This window comes from Magnolia sinica, chromosome 4, assembly GCF_029962835.1.
Source record: "Magnolia sinica isolate HGM2019 chromosome 4, MsV1, whole genome shotgun sequence".
NCBI lineage: Eukaryota > Viridiplantae > Streptophyta > Magnoliopsida > Magnoliales > Magnoliaceae > Magnolia > Magnolia sinica.
The window spans coordinates 46,052,433-46,079,134 of NC_080576.1; the positions used below are offsets into that span (position 1 = coordinate 46,052,433).

At 41.9% G+C, this 26,702-nt stretch overlaps 1 protein-coding gene across 3 annotated transcripts in view; it reads left to right on the plus strand.

The window, feature by feature from the left end:
• Nucleotides 1-26,702, plus strand: part of LOC131243077 (uncharacterized) — a 64,796-nt gene that overhangs the window by 18,078 nt on the left and 20,016 nt on the right. For 2 of the 3 annotated variants that reach the window (XM_058242153.1, XM_058242156.1), the window contains exons 3-5: nt 570-726; nt 1,662-1,857; nt 4,516-4,645. In XM_058242153.1, the coding sequence (XP_058098136.1) occupies nt 570-726; nt 1,662-1,857; nt 4,516-4,645 (483 nt within the window). The remainder of the gene's footprint in view (nt 1-569; nt 727-1,661; nt 1,858-4,515; nt 4,646-26,702) is intronic. The other variant, XM_058242154.1, reaches the window with a different exon arrangement.

Sequence of the window (26,702 nt, forward strand, 5' to 3'; positions counted from 1 at the left end):
ATGCATTCATTTCTAATTCTATCATTCACCATCTTGCCACTCATCCATCTTAACATCCTCTTTTCAACTACACATCCTACGAACATATTGTTCCTTTATTTCCCAACATTGTCCCATGATGGCTGGTCTTATAGCTATTTTATAAAAATCTCCCCTTTAGTTTGATTGGTATGTGGTGATCAATAAAACTCTAGATGCAAATCTTCCCTTCATCCACCCAACTCTAATTCTATGAGCATTATCCTTCTTAGTCTCTCCATTGTCATGAATTATCGAGCCAAGATATTGAAAGTGGTCATTTTGGGATACTTCTTGGTCAGCAATCTTAACTTCTTGGGACATTGGTTCAAGAGAATTCAAAAGTAAAAAATTTAAATTTTCTAGTTATCATATTTATTGAGATTGATTTCTACGCCTATCTTGTACTTGATACATGTTGATTTTAAAGCATATTTGAATTGCTTCGTAAAACGCTGCATAGTTCTTCACATAATGATGAAAATATAACTTTTAAACTGGATAGTTCTTCACATAATGACAAAAATATAGCTTTTTTGGATTTTGTGTAGTACATGGGCTCTTTGGCTAGTGATGGCTTTGAAAGGTTGAAACCGGCTGATGCAAATGTTACTGCAAAAAGGAGGAAGATGTGCTCTGAGGAAATAGATGGGGAAGGTGTTAAGATTGCAGAAAGCAAGGAGGTTGCCAATGTTTTAGGGACTTCAGGTAATGGTTTTGTAGATGTGAGATGACAAAATTTGGTGTTCTTTAAGAATTAGATGGGAGGGAATTATATGATCCTTAACCTAAAAAAAAGAAGAATATTAGCCTCAAGTCTTGACTTAGTAAAACTGTGGTCCATGTTTTAGAGATGTAGGCCACTCATCTGATGAGCCTCACCGTGGATATACCATACACCAAAAGTTTCCTAGATTGGAAGATCCTAGCCATCTAATCTTTGGCCTTTATCTTTGAACGTGAATAATTGTTCTAAAAAAATTGTATTTTGTCTTGACCATCTATTCGCACAGAATTTCGCCATTGGGGTAACTATCTAGATCACCATGTCATGGGCACATTGCAAGAAGAAAAGATCCGAGAATGGTATTTTATACCAAGGATTATATAAATCTGCAGCGTTAGATGTGTAGGAACTAGAAAGGCCGGCATATTCTTCATGTGGCATTAATGGCAACAAACTTGGGTTACTCCTTTTTATGGGATAAGATGCAAGTATGTATTTCAATGTTTTAGGACCTGGACTGGACCTCAACTCCCAGTGGTTTGATCCAAAATAGGTCCAACTGGCAGTTCAAATAGTTTGATTTGTAACATGTGTAAATAATTAAAATGCTAGGAATTAAGCTACTGAAAGGTAGTGGCATATTTGGTACTGCATTTGGTGTATATGAAGTTTATTGTTTGTTTGAAGCCCACACAACTTGGTTTAAATTTTATGAATAAACAGTTGAACCAGGGTTCAACTAGGATAAATAACCAACCTGGACCAGACGGTTTGAATGATTGCTTGCCAGAAATGGGTTTTGTGGTTACCTAACTCATTTTTGTGGCCGGTTTGGCCCAAACCAGTCCAACCATCCGGTCCTTTCTGGGTTTCAACTTCAAGACACTGATGTGTGGCTTTTTATAATCTCTGCAAGCAGGTGAGGTCGCAAAAGAAACTCCATCTGCCAAGACAGATGCAGATGTGGAAATAGGTTCAGTTCTCTCATTGGTGAAGCTAACTAGGAGCGGGTTGCTTCTCTTCACTTTCTCAAGAAATAACTACCAGCATACTGTTGATATTTTGTCAAATATTTTTCACTCTCTGGGTTCTGGAAGCTTAAAACCTCCACTGTAAGTTGCCTGCTTTTTAAAGGAAGTAATCCTGCACTAAATGCCAATATCTTAGTTATCAAGAATACGTGGACGCATGTGAGATCCAGTCCATTCATCTATCGGGCTCTACCCCCTCCTGTGGATGGGCTATGGCCCAAAAATCACACCGGTTAAATGACCCTAGCTGCCGACTGGAAGACTTCTGCCTCTTGATCTGGTTGTTATCCTCAAAAATCCTCAAATCAGTAGCATCACTGGACTGGTGTAATTTTTTTGTCCACACCCAATCCACCAGTACCCAAATGGCCCAAACAGATGAGTGGTCTCTCATACATGTGTGCAACCTGTATGGAGATATGAGCGTTTACAGCCAATGTTATTTGGAATAGCACTGGGTACCTTTTTTGCCTTCTATCATTCATGTTCTACATTTCATATTGTTCCGTCTCCTATAGTTTAGGGCCTGTTTGGTATGTGAAAGAAAATATAATGACTAGATTTTTCATTGATCCTTTTTTCCACCCCTTAAAAAAGGGTGGAAAAAGCAAAGTTGTCAAAGTCGTTATCGTCTTGCAAATCATAATAGGGGTAGAATCATATTGAATCGTAATTCGTAGGATTTTTTTTAAAAAAATGATTTTCTTAAGAATATGAAAAAAATATAAGAAATCAGAAAAAAATTGAAAACTTTAACACTATCATGACATGGTATTACTTAAAAATTAAATGATTCTTACCTTCTTCTTCTTCTTCTTCTTCTTCTTCTTTATTTATTTATTTATTTATTATTTTACTTTAAAGAAATTTTCCTGAAAAAACTTACAAGGATCCTTTAATGTTCTCTGTTCTTGTTACCTTTCTTGAATGTAGAATTGCATTGGAAAAGTGGCTTTTGATTTAGTAAACCGACAAAAAAAGATATTTTGATTTCTAACTATCATTCCACAAGAGATATAAGTCAACATGTCGTAACCATCCATAAAAACATTCCAGATAATTCATACATTAATTTGGTGTTTCGACCCGTTAATAAGTAAGAAATCATAAAAAAACTCTACAATTCAACATTGAAGAGAATATATATCATTTAATCTCTTATAAAGAACAAAATAAAATAATTTACCTTTGCTAAACGATTCTTGTTTTTTATTTTTTTATTTTTATTTTTTAAATGATTCTTAAAACCCCCTACCAATTTAAAAAGCATAAAATGAAAGCCAAGTGAAGCTTAACATAAAAGAAAACACGTATAATTTGAATTGTAAATTGGGATTTGAATACTAAAGCGTAGGATTCAAATCACCAAATCGTAGGATTCAAATCACCAAATCGTAGGATTCATATAAAAAGGGATTCAAAGGTGGGATTCAAATCATTTTGCTTAAGATTCAACTCAAATCCTAAATTGTAGGATTTTGACAACATTGGGAAAAAGAATTGTTTTCACCTCTCTTTTCTTACCCTTGTCCATTTATGCTGTTTGGGAAACTTAAAAAATAAAAAATATCTACATAAACGAAAGAAAAGAACATTGTGTACTTGACTCTGGTTTTGAATTGTGGGAGGTTTTTGAATATCAGTATTGGTGGGCATATTGGTCTTGCCATTTTCGCTGTCGCATATTTGTATCGGCCTATAACGGAATGATTCAACTATTAGACTACTCATAGTTTTTGAATATCAACTATTAGACTATGGAATGATTCAAATCATAATAGTAAAAGTGTAAAACAGCTGTTGTAAAACACACACACACTCATATATAATTGATATCTTTAGTAAAAGTTTTGAAGATACCAAAAGGATTGTCGAGCCTACTCAGCATCGTGTGCGTCTGTTGTATTGTCCATATCCATACTGACAATATTGAGGAGGGTAGCCAAATATGTAGCTGTCTTATGACCAATTGGCGGCTGCTGCGAATAATCCCCGTATTGACTATATGGGTATTGACGTCGCTGAGTTTGGCCATGGAGACTGTAGGATCTGATAGGTAGGCATACGCGTAGACTCTATAACATCATATTTGTCGTCATTATCATCATAATTGGCATGTGTACTCTGATCACTACCACTCCCACCATCACCATAATCTCCTTGATTTCAATTAGGTGCCTTGGAATCATCTGCATTGCTGGTAGCTATGCTCTTTCCGTAGTCTAGATTGGAGTGGCTTGGCCCAGATGCGGTGTTGTGTGGATGTGTTCTAAGCAAGGTATTCCACAATGGTAACAGTGGTTGTAAACTCATGCACTTATGCATGGATACACATGCTAAGTGCAGGTGGGACCCTCAGTCTAGATTGTCTGGTCAAAATCAGGCTGGTCAACTTTTACGTAGGCCCCAATTGTTCAAAAATAATGGATGGTCTAAAAAATTTGCAAGCTGTTGTTTTCGTACGTGTGTGGCATACTTATTAGTCTACTAGTGTGATTGTTTGGTCAGATGATCTACACTTGCACCCCACCTGATACATGACTTGGATGTCCGACACACGTACTGGGTTGGCACAAATGTCTGCATGAAGAGGTGCATGTGGGGCCAGCAGACATCTCCTATTACAATATGTAGAACCTGCATATCCTGAGTATTCATTTGGCATGCTTGCCCATGTTTTGGTCATGTATTGAGAACTTTATTATGCATTTTGAATATATATGGTTTATTTTGGTGCAGCTGGTGTCATCGTATTCTCCCTATTCAGGCGACTTGTAGCCTGAAGGAGAAGGATCTCCATGATGCTATATCAAAGCTTGTCCAGGAATACTTGGACGATGAACGGAATAAACATGAAAGGCCTATCAGGGTATTGCACTCCAACATATTAATATTTTGAATTGACATCAATCTAAATCTCATTTATTTTCTCCTCTCTCATCTTGTTTTTCTTTTGATTTGAGTCCAGGGTTTTTGAAACTAGGTATATTGCCTTTTTATTTTGGATTCCATTTGAATAAAATTCATGTAGGACATCAATCTATCATTGCAGATTAGGGGAGACAGAATCCTGCTCATCAGCAGCCCTACAGTTTGCTGATGGACAGGATCCTGTACATCTGGGCCTATGATTTGGTGATCGAGACCATCAATCTGATGGGTCTCATGGTGGATATGGGTTTTTGGAATACCTTCCAGTTTGGAAAATCCCAACCCTTTGATTGCAGGACTACTTTGCATTGAACATGGAGCATCGTTGTATTTTCTTAACCATCTTTTTTGTTGGTCATATTAAAGGGCTAGAATCTTCCAATTTGTAGTATTTCATTGCACCCCTTGTCCGTTGAGAGGCTCCTGAGATCAATGGTTTGGATCACCAAGATATGGTCTCACATGTACTGAATTCTATATTAGCAAACTGTATGTTTGATGATGAGCTAGACCATGTAATGATCTCCTGTTCATATCCTCATGATTTTCTTGTCTTCCGTTCAGCTTAATAGTCCAGCAGGGCATCAATCTATCGTTGCACATTAACACCATCCTCACTTGTATCTGTTTATTTTATTCATTTGCATCCATTCTCTAGTCACTTCATCCAACACTGTATGGTATATATATCTCTGATCAATCAGTGGTCCATATTAAGGCCCTACAACCTTGATTTATTTTCTGAATGGAGAACTCTGTAAGATGAAAACATCTTTTGCTCATGACAATTCTAGCTATAGAAGTTATCCATTTTCTCTCAAAATATAGGGAAAACATCTCAGATTCACTTCAATTATTTTGAACCATTCTTTCTTAAAAATGTCCAAGCAAGAAACCTGGACTCCATGATTTCCAGTTTCTTGCGAAATTTTCATCTCTTCTTTTTCACATAATATTTATGGGAGTCCTTGAAAGCATGCTAATGCCGGCCTCTTTCTCAAGAATCTGAAAATAGTGAGAGAGCGACAACATTTAGGAGTGAACATTCCAACTTCCATCTCTTTACACATTTACTCCATTTCAAGGATTATGGGTGCAAAATACTTGAGGATTTTATATATACATATACATATATATATATATATATATCTATATATATATATATATATATATCTATTGTGGACACCGCCGCAACACGAGGGGATGACGATGTGTGTGTGCCTCGCAGCCCGGTTATTTTGTTTCCTTGGTTGTGGTGCGCAATGGGACGTGACTCATATATGAATTGATATGTTAATTTTGGAGTCACCATTAGTCAGAAAGGGCTTAGAGTCTATGGCTGACTAGAATCTGTACAATTGTCAACAGATCGAAGGATTAGGAGATCCCTCGATTCAAGTGACTCTTGCAATTAGTCAGCGACCTTAGATTCTAGGTAAGGGTCTCAGTGATAGAAGAGGAAGGGGTTAGGCACCCTCTTCTGCCCGCACGGCGTGCGATCTCTACTTCATGGAATTTTATGACTTTCACGAGACTTCAGTAAAAGCTCAACATTGGTTGGTCATGCTTCGAATAGCCTGCAAAAGGCTAGGTGGGGCGAAACCACTAATTTACTTAGCCTTAACTTTGCAAAGCCAAATGACTTCTTGTAGGTGAAAGAAACAAAAAGGTGTGAGAGAAATGCCCTAAGTGAGATGGGCTATGCCACTCATCTCACATCATAGAACCCAAGGCCCCAGGTGGAAGAAATAAAGGAAAGGATGCAAAAAGAATGCAATAGAGGAGATGGGCTACAATCCTAGCATCACATCACAGGACTCAAGGCCCCATGTAGGTGGGTGTGAAGATGGAGTGTTGATGGGGACATCAGAGGACCTACTCAAGTATACCAGAGGTAGAGGCGACCACTGATATTAGTGCAACCCTCTTTGTGGATGGGAGACGAGTTCCAAATGGGGCCCATTGGACCACTTTGAAGACTCCACATGCATTGGACGTGCATTAGGAAGACCCCACATTGGGGTGATGCATGTAGGCTGCTTAGGACACATTTTGTCATAGGTTTTTATTTTCGTGTCGATCCGACTGTTGGATCTTGTCGATTGAGCCATCGGGCCACCAGCCCTTGGACCCTGATATTGCTTTATATATATATATATTTGTTATTTTAGGATTTATTAGACGATTGAGATTGCGCTTAGGTGTTTTAGTGTGCTTATTTTAGATTATTGGCCATAACACTTAAGTGGATAACAATTTTGTAATTTTTGGTATTTGTGATATATAAGCAAGAGGGGGGATGCCCAACCCTAATGGTGTTTTTGAGTAAAAGAAAACAAAAGACTTGTCTCTCTTGAGAAAAAGCCATTCTTCATCTTTCTTTAGGGTTTGTGAGAAAACCCTCCATTCCAATCGGATTGTGGAAGGGCTAAAAGATTGCTTGGGGGTGGACTGCTCCAAAGTTCTCCTTTTCCTCTTTCTCTTTTCCAATAAGGTACACAACTCTCTTCACTTTTCTTCTTCTTCCTTTTTCTACAATACCTCTAGAACCAAAACCCTTTCATCCCACATCCATTTTTTTTTACCTTCCAACATTACGGACAGCCGTACGTCCGTACAGACAGCCCTATTCTCTCATTTTTTACATCTTCTTTCTCCTTACATCATCCTCTACACGATTTTGCTAACCCTATCATCAATCTTAAACCTAAAACCATAATCCCCAATTTCCTAAAATCATAAATCCCTAAATCCCTAAGTCCCTAATTACTAGGATTCCCAAACCTCGATTCTCGATTCCCAAAACCCCCTTAAAAAATCTAATTTGCAGATAAACCCATTTCCCCAAATCTGATTTTTATATTGTTTCTTCATGTGAATGTTGCCTTACCTATGCTAGATTGGAAGTCCCAACTTCCAAGTGGGCCACTCTTGTGATATTTTATACTTTCATGCACAGTGTATGTGATAGCCTAAGGTCCATTGAGTGGTTAATCAGAATTTTCATTACTTATAATGTGGATGTGCTCGATTTTACTTGTTGAACGCTTAAATTTATACATAGTTTGATCTTGCATCATTCATCCTAGGCTAGTTTCACTCATCCTACATCAAATTTGGTATTAGAGCGGGGTTCTAGCATAGGTTAGTATTCCCCGTTTGAACGTAGAGTTGTTAGGTGCATTTAAAATCTACGAGCATCCCATTGCATACCTAGATTAGTATCGCATTAAGCATCATCAAATCTGATTTTTTTTAGAGTCACATTTTGGTGGCGTCAAATCTGAATTGTGTTGCATTAATCATATAGTACATATATAGTCTAGGTTGTCTTTCCGTAGGGTCGTTTATTGTATACAAATGCGAATAGGTCGTGATTTTCGTCTATTCCCAACCATGAACCTAGATCAAATTGCTGAGGATCACGAAAAGATTAACCGCCATCTGATGGCCATTGAGATGCAGAATATGACCATTGCCGCGCAATTGACTGCTAGCAACCAGTGTATCATGCGATTAGAGGCTATCTCTCACAGTACCCCCGTCATTGGGGAAGACCACCAGTCTTAGGCAAGAGAGCCAATGGATGAGGACCTAGTTGAATAGGGTCCAGTCCCAATAGAACCCATTAGGGGTTGTAATAAGAACTTTAGTCAGGGAGTAAGTCATGTAGGACTGTGTGTCTACGCACCCCGCAAAGAGTTGCGGGATCGTTACGACCTTGAGGACAAGGTTATGAAGAGTGTCAAAGTCGATGCTCCTAGCTTTGATGGCCGCTTGAACCCGAAGGATTTATTCGACTGGCTGGCCAACATGGACCACTTCTTTGAGTGGCATGACATGTTAGATTGCTGTCGAGTTAGGTTCGCAAAGATGAAGTTAACGGGTTAAGCCAAGCTATTTTGGATCAATACGTTACAGAAGGCTGAGTGGCATGGAGATGAGTCAATTACATCATGGGTTGCGAAGAAAGAGGTCCTTAGAGAAAAATATCTCCCACTTTCCTACCGTGAGCGTCTTTTGGACCAGTGGCAATCATTAAGGCGAGGGTCAATGCCTGCCATGGATTACGTCACCAAGTTTGAGGAATATATGATGCGATGCGATGTTGATGAGCACCCTTCAGTGACCCTGTCTCGTTTTAGGATGGGCCTTCGAGCTGACATTAGGCGTGAGCTCATCCTTCACGATATGGGTACATTAGAGGAGGCCTACCTTAGGGTAGGGTAGCTTGAGCGATACTTAGTGCAACCAACCATAAAGCGGTTTGGGACTAGGGATTCCAGTGGTAGGGTTAATCCTCAGGGACCTAAACATAACCCTGGGAGCCAGACTAAGGGCCTAACTGCTCCCACCTATTATAACAAAGATGATAAAGGGTCTAGCCAGCATTAGTTAAAGGGAAGTGAGCACATACAGTGTTACTGTTGTAATAGCTATGGTCACCTCGCAAAGGAATGCCCGAATAAAGAAAGAGGTGAAGCTCTTATGATAGATGAGACAAAAGAGGATGCCTAGAGTGATTGCGATGTAGAGGACTATGAGCCTGACATTGGTGCTAGTGATGAGGAGTTTGATGAGCAAGAGACCTCGATACTTGCAGTTGTCAGATGCGCCTTTGCCCAAGCTAAGGAGAGTAATGATTGGCGTATACGATCTTTTACACTTATGCCAAGTGTGGAGAAAATAATTGTAAAGTGATCATGGATAATGGCAGCTGTGCTAACGTGGTCTCTACTAGCACCTTGAGTCGACTGGGCTTGAAAGTTGAGTCTCACCCTTAACCCTACAGAGTGTCGTGGGTTGACGAGTCCTCCATTTCGGTTTGACAATGATGTCTTATCCCCATCTAGTTTGGGTCGTGTAAGGATTCGCTGTGGTGCAATGTGGTTCCCATAGATGTCGGCCACATCATCTTAGGTAGGCCCTGGTTGTTTGATTTGGACGTTACAATATTCGGTCGCTCGAATATTTTTATGTTCATGTTTGGGGGCAAGAAAATTAAATTGAGCCCCTTACCACCCAAGAACATCCCGGAAAAGGAGGTCACTAAGAAGGGTGATCCTGGTACTTCGAGAAAGTCCAAGCTTAATTCTCTTCATATTATTAATGCAAAAGAGTTTGAGAAACAGATGAGCGGATTCAGAGGTGTATGCCCTCATGGTTAGAGAGGCTTTACCCCAGATTAGTGTAGAGTTGCCCAGTGCTGTGATTTCGGTGATGGATGAGTTTAGAGACATTTTTCTTGATGATCTCTTGGATGAGCTTCCACCCATGAGGGACATCTAAAATGCCATTGATCTTGTTCCAGAGTCGACTCTTCCAAACCTTCCTCATTATAGAATGAACCCAGTAGAACTTGCAAAACTCAAGAAGCAAGTTGATGAGCTTCTGCAAAAAAGGCTCATTCAGGAGAGCATGAGCCAATGTGTTGTGCCCGCACTTCTGACGCCCAAGAAGGGTGGCATATGGTGCACGTGTGTGGATAGCAGGGCCATCAACAAGATTACTGTCAAGTACCGGTTTCCCATATTGCATCTTGATGATATGTTGGACATGATGATTGATGTTACCATCTTCTCTAAAATAGACCTCAATAGTGGGTATCACTATATTCACATTCACCCAGGTAATGAATGGAAGACTGCCTTCAAGATGAATGATGGGTTGTACGAGTGGCTAGTCATGCCTTTTGAGCTGACCAATGCCCCGAGTACATTTATGTGGGTGATGACCTAGATGTTGAGACCTTTTATGGGGAAGTTCCTAGTCGTGTACTTTGACGATGTTCTTATTTATAACATGACTAAGGAACAACTTCTCCACCATCTGAGGCAAGTGAGTGGGATTGGCAGAGAAGTTGTATTCCAACTTCAAAGTGTTCGTTTTTGTCCAATATTGTCACCTTTTTAGGTTTTATCGTGTCATCTGAAGGCGTGTCTGCGGATCCCGAGAAGGTCAAGGCCATGGTCAGTTGGCCTAAGCCGCCCAATATTCATGAGGTGCGTAGCTGATGCAGGACTTGGAAAATTAAATATGATATGCTAGATTTCAGGCTTAGATCACACCAATTCAGAAACAATCACACAAATTCCACAACCCACATGAAAATCCAAACATTCAATTAAAGGGGAATCTATGCGGGTTCAAGCCGACATAGGCTAGGACTGGACCAATAAAAATTATAAACCAAACGATGTCAAAGGGAAATAAAATCAACTACTCATGCATAAAAATTAGTCCCTAATCCAAGGGATTCCCTAATTTCAATTCAAGGAACCCTAAGGTGATAAAAAGAGGCAAATCAATTAGGGATCATGTAATTTAGGGTTAGGATTCATGAAAAACGGCTATGAGAGGATAAAAACCTGAGCCAAAAGATGATCCCTCGTGTGGACAGCAACAATGGCCCAGACGGACGTGCGTGTGATCCCGGCCGCACGTGTGTGGGGCCCACTATTCAGAAAAGGCCACCTTGGCCCTGGTCGGCCAGGGATGGACTCCAAAACTCCCAAATCTCAGCTCGATCCGATGTACGGTTTGTGCGTGGTGCTCCGCCGAAGTTTCAGCTCGCCTGCGGGCCGAAATCTGGAAACCTGCTGTAATGAAGAAATCTGATGCAACAAAAGGACAAATTCGAAGTACGGATGGTGAGGGAAGATGGAAAAAAAGGTGATGGAAGATGGGGGTGAATGGGGATCGATGTGGCTTCGCACCACGGTAGTTAGCCCTTCGAAAAGGGAGGGCTTCGCACCCACTTTTGAATTCTTCCACAACTCACGAAGAGAGCAGAAAAATAAAGCAGGAATTTTTTTATTAACTTCAATGAATGAAAAAAACTACAAGGGGTGCCTATTTATAGGGAGAACCCTATACCCAAAACTCGCACCATGTGCGACACCTATTACTTGGCGATTAAGTAAACTAAAATAAAAATCAAACGAGGAAATCTAAAGCGTTCACGATGTTCTAAATAATAACAATAAGCAAAACCTAAAATATAAAACCAATCCGATGAGTGGGCCACGATCATGAGATCCCATGGTGGGCTTTTCTTGACTATCGGGCCACTTTTTTGAACCAAAACTTGTCTTCTAGCTAGGAGGCCCTCTCTGGACGTCGTCATCGAGCCAGATCGATGGTGGGGTCCTCATTCTGCGTACGTACGTGTGTAGGGGGGGCGGCGTGAGTGCGCGTGATGTCCCCATCAGTAGCTTTCATGGCTTAGCCACCTTTATATGCAGTTCATTAGAGGGTTCAGTTCCATCATGTCCCATTACCGATTGCATAAAGAAAGGGGAGGTCCAATGGGCTAAAGCAGCCTCTAGGGCACTCAAGGAGATTAATGTTAAGATGATTGTGTTCGTACCCATTTCGGCCGAGTCCTCCCGTGACCAATCAAAGTAGGTCTCGTGTGATCTGTACAGGCACGCATGCTGCGCCCAGGGATTTTCCTGCAGATATGTACGACGATGTCTCGGAAAGTGGAGCCACAATGTATCAGTTATTGCCGTGCATCACTAGAGCGGTCTATAGGAAGAACGACCGAGTTCAAATGATCAGAGAAATGATTGAGCTCGCACGGTCACAAGATAGGTGGTGAAGAGAGAAGTAAAGAAAGCAGAATGTGGGAAGCATCTAGAATCCAAGTAATGGGGAGCGGTTATCGTAACTGTTGGAATGTGGGAAGGATCTAAAATGCCTAGATCAAAGCTATAAATAGCAGAGCAAATCAAGAAAAAAAATTCATCTCATACCAAACCAAACAAACCCAACATTATATTTCAATTACTAGTCAATTTACATTCCACAGTGTAATCCTTTACTTTTCCTATCGAGCAATTTACATTTCCTAGTGTAATCATTTACCTTTCAGCTTGCTATTTACATTCCGTAGTGTAATCTTTAGTGGTAATGAAGTAGCTGGTAATTTTTAGCCGTAATTTGAGTTCATGCTCGTACGTTGGACTTCGTTCAATCATCAGAAAGGTGTCCTTCAATAGCTCACAGCGGTCGATGGTAAGGATTTTTCTCATTTCATTTAATTTATGTCGAAAAGTCCTTTCGTATGGTAGGCAAAGGAGTAACCCATCATCAGAGGATGAACCCCACCCTCTGAAAATCACCTGATCCAATTTGTACATGAGCGAGTGGTTGAATAGGCGACCAATCATACACTACGTGTTTGCCTACCTTGACGCTCAGGGTCATTGTTGTTTGGTTTGAATTGGAGCCACAAATCCAATTTTGTCATGCTTGCATACATTGTGTGAGAAAACAACGACGAACAATTTTCTGGCATGCCCGATGGGACCTTGTCTATTAACTACCGGTTTGACTTTTGTCAAAAATGCAGAGGAGAAATGCCCGACTTGTTGGGGTCGAACCCTCAACACTGACCGCACCACCTCCAGGGGAGGATATGCCGGTCCATGCACCACAAGAGGTGTCAAATCTGAATACTAACCTGACTAGATTAAGCTGGACCGTCCACGTCTCGAGCCGTACTTCCGGACGATGTATCAGTAGTGCTTTGGGATGTTCAGATGAGCATCTAGATGGTACAAGAATGTGGAAGGGCTCTAGCCGAGCAATTTCGTATCTAGGCTGAAAGCACCAATCACTATATGGCTAGTAAGATTGAAGCCATGCAAGATGCAATGATTGTTGGCTGTAATAATGGAACGAACACCATTGGCACCGCAACATACTGTTAATGGAATCTCAGTCGGCAACGCAATTCCGTTGCCACCTATGCCGCCTTTGCAACACAACTCACCACTGATTCCTCCTTTGGAGGTTAGGAATGCGCCACCTCCCATGAAAGTTGGATAACCTGAGTGGGAGGTTAGGAGTTTTGCGCTTGATAATAGGAATCATGGACCGCCAGCTGGATTAAATCCGCATCGGGGCCTTAGATTTCCTGATAATCTTAACTTATTTGGTCTGGATCATCCACTAGCTGTAAAACCTCAGCGGGTCGACCGTGACTAGATAATACAACTTGTTTAAGAAGTTGCTGGCCAAGTGCTCGGCCGTAACACCATCCCTGTGTATCACAAACCCTACCCCAAATGGGTAGATCAACAACATCTACTACCGATAAGTTATTGACCAGATTTTGCCTTGTTCTCGGGCGAACCTGGTCAGTCAATTATTGAACACGCCGGCCGTTTCACGATGCGGTGTGATGAACTCGCCAACAATGATTATCATAAGTTATAGTTATTCGCTCTCTTGTTGACCGCTGCGGCATTCACCTAGTATTCAAACCTACTGCCATATTCAATACACACCTGGCAGGAGTTGGAAGAGAAGTTCCATGCTCAATTCTTCTCCAAAAATAGGGAGATAACTATGACTGATCTTGCACGATTCCGACAGTTGCCGGGGGAATCATACGAGAGTTATATTATGTGATTCAAGGGGGTGAAGAGCCGTTGTAAAGTAGTCATAATCATGGCTGAATTTGTGCAGCTCGCACAAGACTGGAATATAAGCTTCGCAAAAAGTTCAAAGGCACGGAGTTTGTTGATCTATATGATCTAAACATAAAGGTTTCTCGCTATGAGAAACTCCTACAGGAAGGGGCTAGCCGAATGAATTCGTCGTTGGGGATGTATTACAACGATCCTAATTACGAAATTGCAATTGTCGAAGTAGTGGCTAAAAAGGCACTGGTATGTTCAGCATTAGTCAAAGCGGAGTTGACCGCCCTGACCACACAAAAGGCTCAAAAGGTGTATACCTTTGATATCACTCGATCTGAAGAAATATTTGATATCATGTTGGCCGAAAAATTTATTAATGTTCCTAGCAATCATAAAGTACCTCTAACTAATGAAAGATCGAGTACTGCAAATGGCATGGAACTTGGTCCCACTTGACTAACAACTGTGTTGTTTTCTGGAACATCATTTAGGACCATATCGTCCGTGGGCTACTGAAGTTCCCGGAAACCATTTCCAACTAATATGGAAGTGAACATGGTCACTGCAAATTTGAGAGATTGTCTGAAATCGAATATCGATCTCAGCTCAGATGATCAACGGAGAATGTCCGGCTGACCCATGCGGGGACGCCATTGGATTCCTCGTCCTCAAGATGATCGATCGATCGCCATCCAAAGAAGGCATCAAGGTCCTCAAATCTGCGACTGATATGCTCGAGATGTAGAAGAAGGCATCAAGGTCCTCAAATTTTGTCCAACTTTCAGGCAATGCCCACTCAACCAAACACAATGCCTGGGGATGTAGAAGAATATGCTCATCCAGTAATCATACAACACGCTTCTTTCCCGTTTGAAGAGGAAAAAGAAGCTAAGGTCGACAAAGCATCACATGTCGACACGGTCACTGTTGCAACCGGGGGTGCATCCGAAAGGGTGATTATCGACAAACTCACCGGCGACATGACATAACACCTTAAGCCATTGTACATATCCACTCATCTGGATGGATGTCCTGTTACCAGGATTTTGGTTGATAATGGGGCTGCAACAAATTTGTTACCGAGGGGAATGATGGTCAAGTTGGCGAAGCCCACGGCCGATGTAATCCCCTTGGAGGTGACCGTTACCAATTTTGCTGGCCACGTCGCGAACACACAGTGTCTTACCGGTCGATCTGACTGTGGGCACAAAAATAGTTTTGGCACAATTTTTTGTGGTCGATACTTCATCAAGCTATAATGCGCGGTTGGGGAGAGACTGGATCCATTCTTTTGCATGCATCCCATCTTCTTTCCACCAGTTTGTTATTTTTTGGAACTAAGACAAAGTCGAGTTAGTCTTGGCCAAGAACAAACCTTTCTTGGCCACTTCGAATGCTAATGAAGCTTATTACTACGGTGAAGAAGTAAGACCTATCAGATTCATTGGGAGAAATAAGCTCAGCCGCCCCACGGGGATCACGATAAAAAAGAACCCAGATAGCATTGTGCAAGCTATTTTTGAAGTTACTTGAGCCAATGACGCTTGGTCGAAGGATATTGTCCTCTATCAACCGACTTCTCGCTGTATCATCGAAGAGGTCCCATGATCAGGACATCAAGTAACGAGGTGAGTGGGGCCGACTTCACGACTAAAATAAAGAGGCTTGAAGAGAGCCTAAAGGAAATCGATGAAGGTTGTTTTGCGAAATTGGCTAAGTCAGAAGAATCGACCGAGAGAGACAATTTCGAGTTTGAAGAAGCATCAAAGGAGGAAGAAGATATTCGACCATATGTCCAGGACCCGCTGGTCGAGATCAACCTGGGGCGGATCATGACCCAAAGCCAACATTCATAAGCAACTTGCTGCGACCGCCTGAGAAGGAGTTAACAAAGTTACTTTTGGAGTTTGTCGACTGCTTAGCGTGAGATTACCATGAAATGCCAGGACTAGATCGATTCTTGGTTGAGCATAGATTACCCACGAAAGAAGGTTGTTGGCTGTACAAGCAGCCACCTAGGTGGATGACGGCCGAAGTCACCCTTAAGATCAAGGAGGAGATTGAGCGACTCTTGAAAGCCGGTTTCATCCGACCAATCAAATATGCAGAATGGATGTCAAATGTGGTTCCGGTGATAAAAAATAATGGTAAGTTAAGGGTGTGTATTGACTTTAGAAATCTAAACCTGGCTACGCCAAAGGACGAATACCGCATGCCGGTGGTCGATCAGCTCATCGATCGGGCTATTGGACATGGGATTGTGTCCTTTTTGGACAGGCATTTTGGATAATAATCAGATTTATATAGCATTAGACGATTATTCGTCGCTATTTGCGATCCTTCTCTGGCACAGGTGACGTGTGGGCGTGCCAAAATTGGGATTGCGGTTCCAATTCAAACTGAACAAAATGACCCTGAGCACCGAAGTAAGCAGACACAATATAATCGAGATCTGAGGAGATCGGTCGCCTATTCAACCACTCGCCCAATGTGTAAATTAATCAGGCGATAATCAAAGGGTGGGGTTCATCATCTGATGATGGGTTACTTCTTTGCCTTCCGTGCGAAAGGACTTTTTAATGCAGATAGAGTGGAATAAGAAAGAACAACTTACAATTGACCACTATCGACCATTGAAGGGTGCTCTGCCAGTGACGGGATGAAGTTCCAATTACAACTATAATTATTAACTACTACATTGACACTACAAAACATACTAAGGAATGTAAATAGAAAATGCGGAAAGTAAATGATTATACTAAGAAAAGAAATATACTTGGTAAGAAAAGAAGACAATTACACCATGGAATGTAAATCTGATGAGATAATTTGAAAGACAATTGAAAGATAAATTTTGGTTTTTTGATTGGTTTGGTTGGTGTGAGACGATTTTTCAACTTGCTTTACTTTCTTTATTTATAGCTTTGATCCAGTAGTTCCGTATCCTTCCCACGTTCTGACGGTTATCATAATCATTTTTCCATTACTTTGCTTTTGGATGCTTCTCACATTCTGGCTCCCTTTGATCTTCAGCCACCTGTCTAGCGATCGTGTGAATTTGATCGTTGACCACCTATTACTCGATCGCACTTTCCTCAATTGCTTTAATGCAATTGATACGTTATGGCTCTGTTTCTGAAATGCAACCGTACATATCTGTAGAAAATCCTGTAATCGTAGCATGCGCATTCATACAGATTACACGTATTTGGCCCTGATTGGCTGAAAACAGGATTTGGCTGGAGAGGGTACAAACATTGGCCCCTTCGTTGTTGTTCTTTTGAAGAGAATGGCAGTGGCGTTTGAGGTTTTGCTAACGCTATGATAAATGCCCACACGTGTTACCCAAATGCGAACCGCCTTCGACTGTTATCATCAGTACCGGTCGCGTCGATTCGAAGCGTCGAACGAGTCTTGAACCAACATGTGTCTCAAAGAGCCGTTCTACCGAAATAGGCATGATTTCACAATAAATGCTGCTTTCCACTCGTCTATATATACACAATTTAACATTTGAATTCATCATAATTCCAAAATCCTTCTCTTTTTGTATCTCCCTTCTCCCGAAATCTCAGCTACTCTCATCTCTTAACAATGGCTTTTTCATCGTCCAACCCGTCCTTTGTTAAAAAAGACATAATGGCGATAATGGATTTGTTTGCAGGAAAGTGTACCGAGGGGATAATCTTCAATTCTTTGATACATGAAGAAGCCTTCTGCTTGGCCCTTCATTCTCTCCAGAGATTTCGGTCGAAGCACTGTAACCCTTGGATCCATTCTTCCCAATCTGTCCGGGGGATAACATTCTAATCAGATCCAAAATCGTTCCTAATGCGATCAACACATTAAAAACACCAAGATTGTGGCTGAAACTACTTCCAGGGTGGGAAGATTGGTTTAATAGAGTATCGGCCCAACACAGATCTGTGGAGAGACCTTGGTATGTACAAGTGCATCAAACTATCACTTTTGGATTACTTTCCCAATGCATCTCTCCTTGCTTTATCATTGTTTTGGAGCACTTCCACCAACACTTTCATGTTTGGTGGTGGTCCGATGAGCATCACCATTAAAGACATTTGCCACCCGATTGAACTTTTACCTTTTGGGATGGTAAATCATGCAAAGGTCAAAACAGGGCAATGCAAAAACTTCCCCAACAAGACTGCCAAAGGATATACCAATTTCATGAATGTGTACCGCAAATTCGAGGGACCGGTCGAAGAAATTGAGCATCTTGCCTTTCTTCTCTTTTGGATCTGTCGTCATCTCTTATGCATCAATGCTCAGCAAGTCACGATCGAATATGTTACTTTAGCTAAGTGCCTTGTTCAAGAACATCGAGTAGCATTGTCACCGTTTGTTCGAAGTCATCTATATAGAGGTCTTTATGAAATCAATGTCAAAGGATTATACTCGGCAGGAGGACCTATATGGCTTGTACATATGTGGGCGTATTTTCGACCTCATCTCTTCAGTCAGGAACACATCGATCGATCGTTTTCCTCTTATGGCGACCGAATTTTCCACATTCCCCTGGAGAACATTGCGGTCAACGAATACCTATTAGGGTTCTTCTCTCTCGACACGTCCGATAACAATCAGTCCTTCATGCCCTTTGCGAAGAAAAAGGCTTATGGACCAAAATGGCTCACGGGGCAATTTGATCCTGAAGATGAGCACCCAGTCGGTCAACTGCACCATGCTTGGAACTCCTACGTCATCGGTCGCTATTTGGCTTTTGGTGGCACGATCGAGAAAGGCAAGAATGCGAAGGCAAGGGTTGAACAATATCACCATTCTCTATTCGCTCGTCAACTAGGCCTAGTGTAGTACATCCCCTGTCCTCTTATTCATACAACATACAACGAACCTCCTTTTGATCAAGTAATAGTTACCGATGAGGAGCTTTATACTTCTCTTGGTACATCTTATTGTAAAGAAGCGGTTGCTCTACAGATTCCAACCTATCCGGAGTACCCTGAAGTGATGAGCAACTTCGTGACGTGGTGGGATTGCCAGTATGTTAAGTTCTTGGGCGGTCGAAGTGCCACAAAGCTTTCGTCCCAATTCTGCTCTCAACTGGGTCTTGTGGAGAGCAAGAAAAGAAGTGCCCTTGCACCCCCCATCCACTACTGCGAAGAGGACAATGAGAGTGAAGACGAGGTTAGTCGCTGCTCCTCACATTTCGATGGCCGAAGCTCCTTACCCAGAAATCGTGCAAATCACTTAGCTAGAGGCACTTTGTTATTAACAGGAACCTTAATGAACTTTGTTTCTAACATGAAGTAAAAAATTTCCTCAGCTCGAGTAATATCAAAGGTTGTTGGGGCAGTTGATTTTTGATGGGGACATCACGCGCACACGCACTCGCACGCTGTCCCCCCTACGCACGTACGCCAGGAGGAGGGCCCCATCGTCGATCTGGATTGATGACGATGTTCAGGGAGGGCCTCCTAGTTAGAAGACAGTTTTGGTTCTTTGGAGTGGGCCCGGTAATCAAGTAAAGCCCATCATGGGATTTCATGATCGTGGCCCACTAGTCTGATTAATCTCATATTTTAGGTTTTGCTTATTAATATTATTTAGAATATCATGGACGCATTAGATTTTATTTTTGGTTTACTTTATTGCCAAGTAATAGGTTGCGCACATGGCGCGAGTTTGGGGTATAGGTTTTTTTCCTATAAATAGGCACCCCGTGTAGCTTTTTTATTCATTGAAGATTAATAAAAAAATTTCTGCATTTTTTTCTACTCCTCTGAGTTCCTGAGTTGTGGAAAAATCCAATTGGGTGCGAAACCCTCCCATCATCGAAGGGCTAACTACCTGGTGCGAAGCCACATCTATCCCAATCCACCCCTATCACCTATCATTCATACTTCTCACCTTCTATAGCCATCCTTGCCTCGAATCCATTAGTTTTTGTAGCAGATCTTTTCCCTATAGCCAGTTTTCAGAATCTGGTCCTACAGGAGGGCTGGAACTTCGGCGGAGCACCACGCATAGCCCATAGATCGGATCAACCCGAAACTTTGGAGGTTTGGAGCCCACCCTTGGCCGACTAGAGGGAACTGTCTTTCAGTTCAGGTTTTCTTCTTATTTTACCCTCTCATATCTGTTTTTCATAAACCCTAACCTTAAATTGCATTATCCTTAATTTATTTGCCCTTTTTCTCACCCTAGGGTTCCTTGAATTGAAATTGGTGAATCCCTTGGATTAGGGATTGATTGCTGTGCATGTGTGGATGATTATTACTTATCTTTGAGCATCGTTTGGCTTCTAATTTTTTATAGATCCAGCCCTAGCCTATGTAGGCCTGGACCCGTGAAGATTCCCCTTGTTTGAATGCTTGTGCTTTTGTGTAGGATGTGAAATTATTATGTGATTGTCTTGAATTAGTATGATCTGAAGCCTGAGATCTTGCATATCATATTTAATTTTCATGTCCCGCATCAAATTTGGTATCAGTGCCTAGGGTTCTTATAGGGAATGCATTACATGTTTAGGATTTAGTTTGTTTATGTCCATCATACATCAAGGCTCATCACATATATCAATTTGATGTGTGCATTACCCAACTAAAGACATCCGCCAGGACAAACCCCACCATTGGGAAGAGTGCACCAGAGGCTAGTGTAAAGTTACCCACTGAGACCATTCTGGTAATGGGTGAGTTTCGTGATGTCTTTCCTGATGATCTATCGAATGAGTTTCCCCCTATGATGGATATAGGGCACACCAGAACATGGGACACCATACTACCTATAGCCGAGTTTGCGTTTAATAGTTCTGTCGATAGGTCCACAGATCTAAGTCCTTGTGAAGTCGTTACTGGTTATAAACCTTGGAAACCTATTGATCTTGTCCTTATGTCGCTGTCCCATAGGCCGTCGGAGTCTGCAGAGTCTTTTACACATCACATTCATTCATAACATCAAGAAATCAGGCAGAAGACCATGACTAGTAATGAACATTACACACTTTCTACAGACTAACATAAACGTTTTAAGGAATTCAACGCAAGGGATTCTGTGATGGTCTGCATCAGGCCAGAGCGGTACCCTCAAGGTGTCGTTTGTAAATTACACGCGTGGAGCGCTGGACCATTCAAAATTATAAAACGAAATGGTCAATGCGTATGTGATGGATCTTCCACCTTCCATGGGAATTAGTTCCACATTCAATGTGGAAGATCTAGTTGCATTTCAGGGGACCACTGATACATTGTCTAGCCTATCACTTAGCCATCCTGATTCCCCAGACTTTTTCCTTGATCCATGGCCCCCTTCCGACCTATCTTCCCAGCCTTTACCTCCCATACCCATCCGTCCTGACCCACCTTCCCAGTTACTACGTCCCATACCTACCCTTCCTGACTCATTTTCTCAGCCTCTACCTCACAAACCTACCCGTCCCGACCCAACTTCTTAGCCTCCACCTCTCATACCTACCCTTCCCACACCTAGAGAGGAAATAGAGGATATTCTGGACTATCAGATAGTTTCAACGTCGGACGGCGGGTTTCGGAAGTACCTGGTTAAGTGGAAGTCACGCCCAGCTTCAGACAGCACGTGGCTCACTAAGGAGCTTCAGAGACTTGATCTTAACATCTTGGAGCGGTTCAGGAGTTTGTTTTGTCAGTGGCGAAATCTTCGCAATTGGGGAGAGTTGATGGGGACATCACGCGCACACGCATACGCGTGCCGCCTCCTACGCACGTACGCCAAGGGAAGGAGGGCCCCATCGTCGATTTGGATCGATGACGATGTCCAGGGAGAGCCTCCTAGTTAGAAGAATAAGTTTTGGTTTGTTAGAGTGGGCTCAGTAGTCAAGTAAAGCCCATCATGGGATCTCATGATCGTTGCCCACTAGTCTGATTAATCTTATATTTTAAGTTTTGCTTATTAATGTTATTTGGAATATCATGGACGCATTAGATTTCTTTAATTAGTTTTTATTTTGGTTTACTTCATCGCCAAGTAATAGGTTGTGCATATGGCGCAAGTTTGGGGTATTGGTTTTTTTCTTATAAATAGGCACCCCTTGTAGCTTTTTTATTCATTGAAGATTAATAAAAAAATTCCTGCATTTTTTTCTACTCCTCTGAGTTCCTGAGTTGTGGAAAAATCCAATCGGGTGCGAAGCCCTCCCTTCATCGAAGTGCTAACTATCGTGATGGGAAACCACATCTATCTCAATTCACCCCTATCGCCTATCATCCATACTTCTCACCTTCTACAGCCATCCTCGCCTCGAATCCATTAGTTTTTGCAGCAAATCTTCTCCCTATAGCCAGTTTCCAGAATCTGGCCCTGCAGGAGGGCTGAAACTTCGGTGGAACACCACGCGCAGCCCGTAACTTGGATCGACCTGAAACTTAGGGGTTTGGAGCCCAACCCTGGTCGACCAGAGCCAAGGAGTCGGTTTCCAGGTGTGGGACTCCCTCGCACGTGCGGCCAGGCCCCTACGCAATGCGTCAGACCTAGCCCTCTGTCCGCATGCGGGAACTGTCTTCCAGTTCAGGTTTTCTTCTTATTTTACCCTCTCATATCTGTTTTTCATAAACCCTAACCCTAGATTGCATTATTCTTAATTTATTTGCCCCTTTTCTCACCCTAGGGTTCCTTGAATTGAAATTGGTGAATCCCTTGGATTAGGGACTGATTGCTGTGCATGTGTGGATGATTATTACTTATCTTTGAGCATCGTTTGGTTTATAATTTTTTACAGATCCAGCCCTAGCCTGTGTAACCTGTGCAGATTCCCCTTGTTTGAATGCTTGAGCTTTTGTGTAGGATGTGGAATTATTATGTAATTGTCTTGAACTAGTATGATCTAAAGACTGAGATCTTGCATGTCATTTAATTTTCATGTCCTGCATCAATTTTGCTGTGACCAATGCTGAGCGAACTGGTGGTTTCTTAGCCACCACCTCGACGATTGCAATTTCATAATTAAGATTGTTATAATACGTTCTAATTGACGACTTTGCCTACCTAGCCCCTTGAAGCAACTCTTCATATCGAGAGACCTTCTTAGTGAGGTCATATAAATTAGCAAACTCCGAGCTTACAAACTTTTTGCGGAGCTTGTATTCTAAACCGTCTTGTGCGAGTTGCACAAATTCGGCTTCGGTCATGAACACCTTACAATGACTCTTTACCCGTTTAAATTGCATGATATAATTTTCGCATGATTCACCGGGCAATTGCCAGAATCATGTGAGATCGACCATGGTGATGTCTCTGTTCTTAGAAAAGAATTGAGCATGAAACCTTTCGTCCAACTCTTGCCAGCTATGTATTGAATCTGGCAACAAATTAGAATACCATGTGAAGGCTGCAACAATTAGCTAATGACCGAATAGTTGTAATTTATAATAATCATTATTTGCTAGTTCACCACATTGCATGGTGAATCGGCCAACATGTTTGATGGTTGATTGACTGTGCTCCCCTGAAAACAGAGCGAAGTCTGGTTGATAATTCCTCGGCAAGGGGTGTTGCCGATCTACCCATTCTGGGTAAGGTTTATGATAAGTAGGAATAGCGTTGCGGCCCAATACTTGGCCCGTGACTTCTTGCACTAGTTGCAATATTTGGTCATGATTAACCCATGGAAGTTCCATGGCTGGTGGATGATCTGAACCAAATCTATTAATATTCTCCTGAAATCTAAGACCTTGTGAAGGGTAGAATCCCATTGGCGGTCCTTGATTTCTATTATCATAACTTCTAGCTTCCTGCTCCGGTCTCCTGACCTTTGCAGGAGGCGGGGGAATTCTCACATCCCAAGGAGTAGGTGGCGTATTATGCTGCAATGGTGGTGTTGGCAGGAAAGGGACAACATTACCAACCGAACTACCATTATTTTGCTGCGTAGGCTGCGTTCACTTCATCACAACGGCTAACAATCGCTGCATGGTCTCGGTTTGATTGGCCATATAACGATTAATACTGTCAGCCCGTGGATGGAGTTGTTCTGCTTAAATTCTTGCATTTTCTTGCACCAACTGGATGCTTGTATGCACATCCCTGAGTACCATTGATAGCTCGTTCGGAAGAATAAGGCGAGCCATCGACGGCTGGCCTTGATTTTCCGTAGGATTAACGTTCAAATTAATTTCACTTGGAGGTGCCTGAAACTGCATGTCATCCGCCAAGGGCGGTGCTGTTGGTGTTGCGGGTTCATTCGTGACAAATTTGCCACTCCGTTGCATTCTGGCAATGATCGAATCGGTGACCTATAATAATGCAGGTCCCACTGGGCGTGCCAGAAAATTGTTCGCTGTTGTTTCGACGTTCCTCTTCTTAGCACAGGTGACGGGTGCGTGGGCGTGCCGGAATTGGGACTGCGGTTCCAATTCAAACTGAACAACAATGACCTTGAGCGCCAAAGTAGGCAGACACTAGGTATGAACGAAGTCTGAGGAGATCGGTCGCCTATTTGATTATTCGCTTAGAGTGTAAATGGATCAGGCGATAGTCATAGGGTGGAGTTCGTCCTCTGATAATGGGTTTCTCCTTGCCTTCCGTACTAAAGGACTTTCTTAATGCATAAAGGGTGGAACGTAAAGTGATAATTGAAAATTTGATCGCTAGATTCTGGCTATCGACTACTGTACTTATGCTACGGATTATACTAAAGATAGCAAGTGAATGCAATAAGTAAATGCTTACTCTAAAGGAAATGGATTACTCGATAAAAGCTGCGATTACACTATGGAATGTAAATTTGACAGGATAATTGATTTGTTTGGGTTGGTGTGAGACCCTTTCCTGTTGAAGTCTTCTTCTATATATAGCTTTGATCCAACCATTCTGGATCCTTCTCACGATCTGATGGTTACCATAACTGTTTCTGCCCACCCTCTGTATCTCACGCACATCACTCCATGATTTCTAGTTTGGGAGTTGCATGCTGGAGGGATGGCTGGTCACTTTGGTCGAGATAAAATAGTTGCCCTTATTTCTGATCGTTTCTATTGGTCTAATCTCCAGCGAGATGTGGCTAAGATTGTAGGGCAATGTCGGACATTTCAATTGGCAAAGTAGAGGAAGCAAAATACTGGTTTATATACTCCTTTGCCAATTCCACATGCCTTGTGGCAAGAAGTCAGTATGGACTTCGTGCTTGGACTTCCCAAGACTATTCGTAAGCACGATTCCATACTTGTGGTTGTTGATTGATTTTCTAAGATGGCCTATTTCTTACCCTGTTATAAGACCTCAGATGTAACGCCCCGAATTTCTAACGCATGAGTCTTTGCTCGCCCTGGGAATTTTGGCGTTAATCCCATTCACTCGTCGTTTAGATAGTGTGATTAAATTTATAAATTCTGAGTACTCAAGTACCAATTCATGAAAATGAAATTCCCTGTATTTATTATTCCATTTGAAAAGGAAGAAAAGTTCAATGAATCATCAAATGCTCTCTCAGATGAGAGCTAATTACAAAATCAAGCTGCAGTGAAAACGTAAATAAAAACTAAATCATGAAACTATTTTCTTGTTTATTCAGTATAATCTTCCTCAGGGAGGTGATTCTCTGGGTCTTCAATCTGTTCGTCACCTGCATCATCTATACGGTTGGAGAGGGTCAACACCTTACTCATAGTGATGGTCATTCTTTTAAAGTTTACAATAATTAACATAATTCATAAGGATAACAAAGAATAAGGCATCAATACTTCTCGGATTCCACATATACAAGGGTATCGATATGCGTAACAATCTATATGTTATGCATGCCTAGCAAAATCCATCACACTCAGCAACCATAATCACAATGTGGAAAGCAGTTTAATACATCTAACTTGGCCCATATTAGCACACTACGGATATTCTCCGGCGTGTCCCATGTTAGCGTGAATTTACGCGAACATCTTAAGTCAACACAACGACGCAGTTGGAGGATTTACGTAACACGATGTGTTCATGGAGCGACTATTTGCAACATCCAATCCTGAGAAGCGATGTAACACGCATGGCGTTTTACTTACATCGATTGTGCACCACGCCAACCAACTCACGGAATTACGGGTCGACCAAGAGGGCCGCTACCTAGAACGCATTACGTCTACAATAAATATGGTATCAGATGCCTCGCACGTTACTAAGTTATTCTTTCAGGAGGTTGTGCGACTTCATGGAGTGCCTAGATCCATCGTGTCTGACAGATATACTAGGTTCACTAGTTATTTTTGGAAGACTCTTTGACATATTTTGGGTTTGAGGCTCCAATTTTCTTCGGCATATCATCCCCAGTCGGATGGTCAAACATAGGTAGTGAACCGTAGCCTAGGGAATTTGTCAAGATGTCTGATTAGAGACCACCACAGGACCTGGGACACTGTTCTTCCCATAGCAGAGTTTGCATATAATTCTTCAGTGAACAGGTCCACATGAATGAGCCTGTTCGAAATTATTTTAGATCTTAGACCTTGAGCCCCCATAGATTTGATCCCCATGGCTACCCCACAACGTCCTTCAGAGTTAGGAGAGTCCTTCACCCAGTATATACGTGCATTGCATTGCAAGATCAGGAGGAAGATTAATTCA